At 47.7% G+C, this 6,392-nt stretch overlaps 1 protein-coding gene across 2 annotated transcripts in view; it reads right to left on the bottom strand.

Moving 5' to 3' along the window:
• Positions 1-4,711, bottom strand: part of Pgm2 (phosphoglucomutase 2) — a 30,481-nt gene extending 25,770 nt beyond the window's left edge. Inside the window, exons 1-2 of one of the 2 annotated variants that reach the window (XM_087909026.1) lie at positions 4,554-4,711; positions 333-500 (exon numbers count right to left, since the gene is read on the bottom strand). In XM_087909026.1, the coding sequence (XP_087765152.1) occupies positions 333-500; positions 4,554-4,667 (282 nt within the window). In that variant the 5' untranslated portion in view covers positions 4,668-4,711. Of the gene's footprint in view, positions 1-332; positions 501-2,689; positions 2,752-4,553 lie in introns of those variants that run through there. The other variant, XM_087909027.1, reaches the window with a different exon arrangement.
• Positions 4,712-6,392: the final 1,681 nt, after the last annotated feature.

The raw sequence follows: 6,392 nt of genomic DNA on the forward strand, positions 1-6,392 counted from the left end.
CACACACACAGCACCAGGTGATGCCAACCTTCATTGTTAACAGACAGAACGTGGCAGGAAGAAGCCACAAGGGAATCTGTGTTAGTCATATCAATTGACCCTGCCTGACAATCAGCAGACGTTCAATAAACGTGTAGCAAGGCTGACTGGGTGGATAGAAGGTGGATAGAAAACTGATGAATTTTTAAACAAGGACTGCACAAGCCTCATTTCAGAGATTAAATAGTGGGAACTTTCTCAACTTTGTCAGATCCAAAAACATATCCATAACTAAAACAAATTAAATCTATCAGGTGCATCAGGAGATACCAGCAACGACAAAATCATGGTACCTGTGTGGTCTGGATGATGGTCAAGTCATTCATTCGAGAAATCCCTGCTCCCATAGGAGCCCGAAGGCCGGCTGTCCCAAACTCCATCCGGGCACCAAAGCATTTCTGTAGCTCTTCTTTATCACCCTCAGCGATGAGCTGTTTCACTGACTCCAAAGTCAAGGGATTCTGAAAGACAGGCATGGGTGTATTAGGCACAGCTTGGTTAAAAGAAGGACAGAAAACCTGCAAAGTCGGCCACCCCCCCCAACACACACACACACACACACACATACACACGTAATTCTAACCTCTAGGCAAAACCTGAATATATACATGCTTTTGCGTTTTCTGATGTTTTTGATAGTATGATTTATTATTTTCTTTCCTACTTTGGTAAGCAGTTTTAGAGAAAACAAACAAGGTGCTGTTTTAGAATAGACATTTAGAGCCGGGCGGTGGTGGTGCATGTCTTTAATCCCAGCACTAGGGAGGCAGAGGCAGGCAGAGCTCTGTGAGTTCGAGGCCAGACTGGTCTACAAGAGCTAGTTCAAGTACAGGTTCCAAAGCTACAGAGAAACTCTGTCTTGAAAAACAAAACAAACAAACAAAAAACCAACAACAACAACAAAAAAAAAATTAGTAGGGAGATCCCAGACCCATCACTTACAAACCCGTGCTTGTGAAGACTATGGAGTCTAATGAGTACTTAGTTTCGCCATCTGTAAAAGGGGAACCAGCTAGAACCTCTCTTGCACAATTTGCAATGTCAGTCAATTTAACTAAACCCTTACTTTTGTGGGGCTTTATAGTTGCTGTTGTTGTTGTTGCTTTTACACAAAGTATTTCCTTTGTATTTAGTCAAGTTTCAATGACTCTGTAAGTCAGGCCGATAATAGTCGATGAATTTTAGTAGTATTTTATACGACAGAGATTGAGTGGCATGCTTAAACTGCCTGATAAACATCAGCCTAGTGCCTATTCTATTACATTAATTGCAAATAGACAGGAATATGAATCATTTAAATTCACCATACATTGCCTTGCTTTCTTTGCGCAAGAATTGCAGGAGATGTTAAGATTGGAGAGCTAGAGTGATTACCTAACTCCACATAAACTTCTTAATTGAAAGCTAAGGACTGCCGGAGTAAGCAGTCCTGTACTTCCAGGTGTCAGCCACTCTAAGAATGAACACCGGACAAGATAAGGCCCCATAATTAAACTTTGAAATTGGTTGCAATAAAACCTTGGCTTCCCGGAGTCAAGCCTATGGTTCCAAATTGTTCCGGATTCAACAGGAACCTGAACCAACCTTTTGATTAAAAACAGTAGATCCCGATCACAGAGAACAATCTTACCCATTAAACTGCCAGGTGCCCCCAAGGAAAAACTCAGAGCTGGTACACAAAAGGAGCTCAACAAACACAGGCTGAGTGGATGAGAAAACACAGGTTTCCTGGCCACACCCAATATCCAGGGCTTCTATCGTAGATTTCAAAAGTCCTAACTGACCTTAGGTATCTAGAAAAGACTCAGCAGCCTGAGAGGACAAATCAGGGAGATAATGAAAAGTCGAGAGGGCAGCAGAGATAAGGTCAGACCTGGGAGTGCTGGAAACTGGCAAGGGAGGGAAGCACAAGGCAGGGGACACAGTGACAGGTGCCTTGGTGCCTTGTCACCGTGGGTGGGTCAGCAGTTTCAGCTTTCGGCCGGTGGGTATGTCTCTGAAAAAAATGAATGGGTCCTTCCCAGAGAGGCACCTGTCTCCAGTTTTAGAAACGGAGAGGGACTAAAGTCAGCTCTGTCTCTAAGGCCCAAGCTCACAGCCCCAGCGTGCACCAAGCCTAGCCAAGCAGAGTTCACCTGGAAGACTAATGCTGCAGGCAATGGATGCGCAGAGTGGGCTGCTCAGTCAGCTAAGCCACGGTGGGGAGTGGCTGAGGAATCTACTTGATGCCGACCTCTGACCTCTGCATGAATATGCACACATACACACAGACACATTCATACACCACACACACACACACACACACACACACACACACACACACACACACACACACACCCTCTGACTGGGAAAAGAACACTGAAACATCTCCAATGGAGAAAAGGACAGATTCCCTTCAGTTCTACCCATGGAGGTACCAATCCTAGACAGATCCCATATTGTAGAAAGGAGCTGTGGGCAGGCCTGCTTTTCATCCTGCCCGGCTCCCGCACAGCTAGCTTAGCCCCAGAAATAATAACACACAAGTTGTATTCATTTAAATACTGTCTGGCCCATTATCTCTAGAGAGTTAGTTACTGACTAACTCTCATATCTTGATATTAACCCATTTCTAATAATCTTGTGGTAGCACCACGAGGTAGTGGCTTACCGGAAGAGATTCAGCATGTCTGACCTGGTGGCTGGCTCCATGGCGTCTGGCTCATAGCCCTCTTCCCAGCATTCTGTTCTGTTTACTCTGTCTACCTGATTTTCTGTCCTATCAAGGGGCCAAGGCAGTCTCTTTATTGACCAATGAAAATAACACAATAGACAGATAACCCTCCTCCATCACCATATTCTGGAGTAACTACATTTTCTGGTTTTCTTTTATAGAGGTTGATGACTAAGTCTGAGTCTCAACTTGATGAGATTGAGAAGGGCAGAGGAAAGCAATGCTGCTTGCTTCTGGGGTGTCTGGGAAGTAGCTTCCAAAGGTAATTAGACCATGGGCTCTGACAGAATCAAAAGGTCACTCCTTTGACGGGTTCAAAACGTGGTGGCATTATGGAGAGGTGACAGAAGGTAAAAACTGGGGGCTAGTTGGAGGATAGAGGTTACTGGGGCTTATCGCAATATAGTTTGCTGGGGCCTCCTCCTGCATCCTCTCTCCTTCCCAGGCACCATGACCTGAGCTGCTCTGTTCCACATCTCAATGTGTGAGCAAAGTGGTCCTTTCCCCTCGGCTTTAGCCAGGTGGTACACTAGCCCAGTACACAGAACAGTACTTCCCTAACCCCAGCGCTGGGAGAATCTATACAAATCAAGCTACTAAGTTATCACACAAATAAAGTTACTAAGTTATCAGATATGGAAACAGTTTCCTTCCTTTAAGCATCCTGAGGTTAATGTTCCAGGAAAAGAGAAAAAGAAAAACTCCCTCAAGGAGTTGGCACTGGCACCCAGGAAATAGGATGGGCTGACACAGGTGTGAGTGTGGAATGGCCTCTCTGAGACTCTCACCCTCTGTCCAGTCAACAAATGCATCAGGGACCTGCTATATACAGTACGGTAGATACGGGAGGTGGCAGGAACACACAGCACAAGCCACATAATTTTCAGGGGCCCGTGGAAAAGTAAAAGGAAGGGCTCCATGTTTAACAACAGAGAATCTCAAAGCAGAGCTTTTAACTACGACTTAGGCCCTTCCCCTGGGCATTGGTTCAGTATACCTGCGCGGGTCTCAACTCCTGAAGTCAACCCTGGACACCGACAGACATGAAAAGGACAAACCTGTAAGGGGTTGCTGGTTTTGTTTCTTCCGATCCCAGTAAGAGCCAGGAAGGGAAAGACTGGGCTGTTTAGAGAAAGTGTAGGAGAGAAATAAGTTGCACTTCAGAGACGAGGAAGACCTCGTTAAGTTCACACAGGAATAACAACAAAAGAAACAAGGTCCACTGAACACAGGAAAGAGGAATATTAGGGGGAAATACGAAATCACAGGTCGGAAAGAACTTGTAGAGGGCAGAGGAAGTGATGTCCAGAGCTGGCCTAACTGTTTCAGTCATAAGATAGTTTACAGCAGAAAGGTGCAGCTGGGACAAAGTGTAACCTGTCACCTTCCCAGGGAAGTGAATGTCCTCTAGGAAATTCCCGATCATCCTGGTCCACCAGAGACCCGTTAGCAAGCATGCGGTCAGGAAGGGTGTTCTAGACGCTGGAGGGGTCCGGGTCCCGGGAAAGGCTAGACAGAGCGGATTCTGAACGGATGAGGATGCTCAGCCCGGCACAGAACCTCAGAAACCCTTTCATGCCCGGACTACCCCGGCCCTAGTCCCGCTATGATCACCCCGCCCGGGCTCGCTCCTCTATCTGGTTTTAGCAGCCAAGCGGGCCACATAGCTGCCTCCATCCCGCAACAGCCTTTTCCGAAAAGACTCGGTGCCGCCTAGCAGGGGAGGAAGGAAGCTGGGCCCGGCGCCCCTCGGGTCAAGCCGCGGCGTCCGGGAACCCAGGAGCCCGCGATCGGCCCTCACCCGGTCCCAGCGCAGCCACTGCGCGGTCTCCTGGTCCATTCGCGCGTCCATGCCCGAGTCAGTGACTCCCGGAGCTGGTGTCGGTGTCGCCGCTGCCGCTGTCGCCGCCGCCATCCCGCCGCAGCCACAACCGGGTGTAGGAGGCTGGGTCACCCTTCCGGAGGGGCGGGGAGAGGGCGGAGACAGCGGCGTAGACCGAGGGCTTGCTTGAAGTGGACGTGCAGCTCTGCCCGGCTCCCGGAGGCTTGTCCTTACGGGTGCACCTCCAGGAGGGCCAGGCTGCTGGGGATGTCTGGTAGCAAGCGTAGCAGGAGGCCGCCTTCCCCTAGTCTCCTAGGTATACTAAAGACCCTCCAGCAAGCGTCACATGTGCGTCGGTGCCCACCGTGTCTGGGATGCCGGGCTGCATGCATTCGAAATGCTCTTAGGCCCGGGCCAGTAACGGTAAAGCAGAAACAGGCCAATCTCCGTGAGTTCGAGGTCAATCTGATCTACACAGTAAATTTCGGACCAGCTAGTAAAACCCTGTCTCAAAATTTCAATTAAATTAAAAAAGAATATAGCAGATGGGGGAAATTTTTTGAAAAAGAAGAAGCCAAATGAGGAGTAAGTCAAACAGGCCAGAGAACCAAAAGGAAATTCAGAAAGGAGTTCACTTGTAGAGACAGTTTGTGTCAGAAGTGGCGCTGAAGAGCACCCGGAAGGACTCAGAATGCTGAGTCAACTGGCTTTTCACACCAGATCATGTAAACGGATAGTCGATTCACCGGCTTGATATCATCACACACAAATGTGTATTCAGGGTCAGCTGGGTGATGCACACACTGGGGCACGACGAAGCACAAGCAAGAATGTTCTGAACTGCCCGTGACGCCTCCCTTCTGCAGTCCTGACCAGCGGGCGGCTGAGGAGTTTATTGTCAGTTCAAAGCTTGACCTAGGCAGTGAGTTCCGGGTAACCGTTCGTTTTAAAAAGGCAGTCAAGAACACTGACTTCTCTATCAGAGGACCCAGGTTTGATTATCAGCATTGACATTACGGAAAGTGCTTACAACCACATGAAATTCCAATTCCAGGGGATCTCGAGTCCTCTTCGGACCTCTACAGGCACACACACCCAGGATGCACAGGCATATATGCAGGCAAAATACCCAAACAGAATATAGAAATAAATAAATATGTTTAAAGTGTCTAGCACTGTTATTCACAAAAAGCTCCAACCGGACGGACACACGCATGTCCAACAATAGAAAGGATAATTATATAGTGGTACATTCATAGCAAGTCCTATAAATAAATTATGGCGACTCAGAGATGAGTTCCACGCACCGGTGAGAACGAACACTGTTGCTGCATACAACCACATGGAGGTAGTCATACATGTCACACAGGAGGTAGTCATACATGTCACACAGGAGGTAGCTCATACATGTCACACAGGAGGTAGTCATACATGTCACACAGGAGGTAGCTCATACATGTCACACAGGAGGTAGCTCATACATGTCACACAGGAGGTAGCTCATGTATGTCACACAGGAGGTAGTCATACATGTCACACAGAGTGAAAGAACTCAGGCCCACCCGCTCTGATAGACCCTGAATAGGAAAAGAAGGTTTTCCAGTACTGAAAATGGGGCTTCACTTCAGAGGTCACTGGGGTTTATGGGTAAGGGACAACTTTGTATACTCACTGAGTTTGTGGCTGCCTTAATCCAGGAATTCATCAGAATTCAGAACCGTGGTCACTCACTATAAATTATAGCTAATTCTGAAGATTTTTAAACATCTGCCTATGGAGTGTGTATGTGTGAGCTGTGGCTTACACATGGAAGCAGAA

This window comes from Myodes glareolus, chromosome 8, assembly GCF_982192425.1.
Source record: "Myodes glareolus chromosome 8, mMyoGla1.1, whole genome shotgun sequence".
Classification (NCBI taxonomy): Eukaryota; Metazoa; Chordata; class Mammalia; order Rodentia; family Cricetidae; genus Myodes; species Myodes glareolus.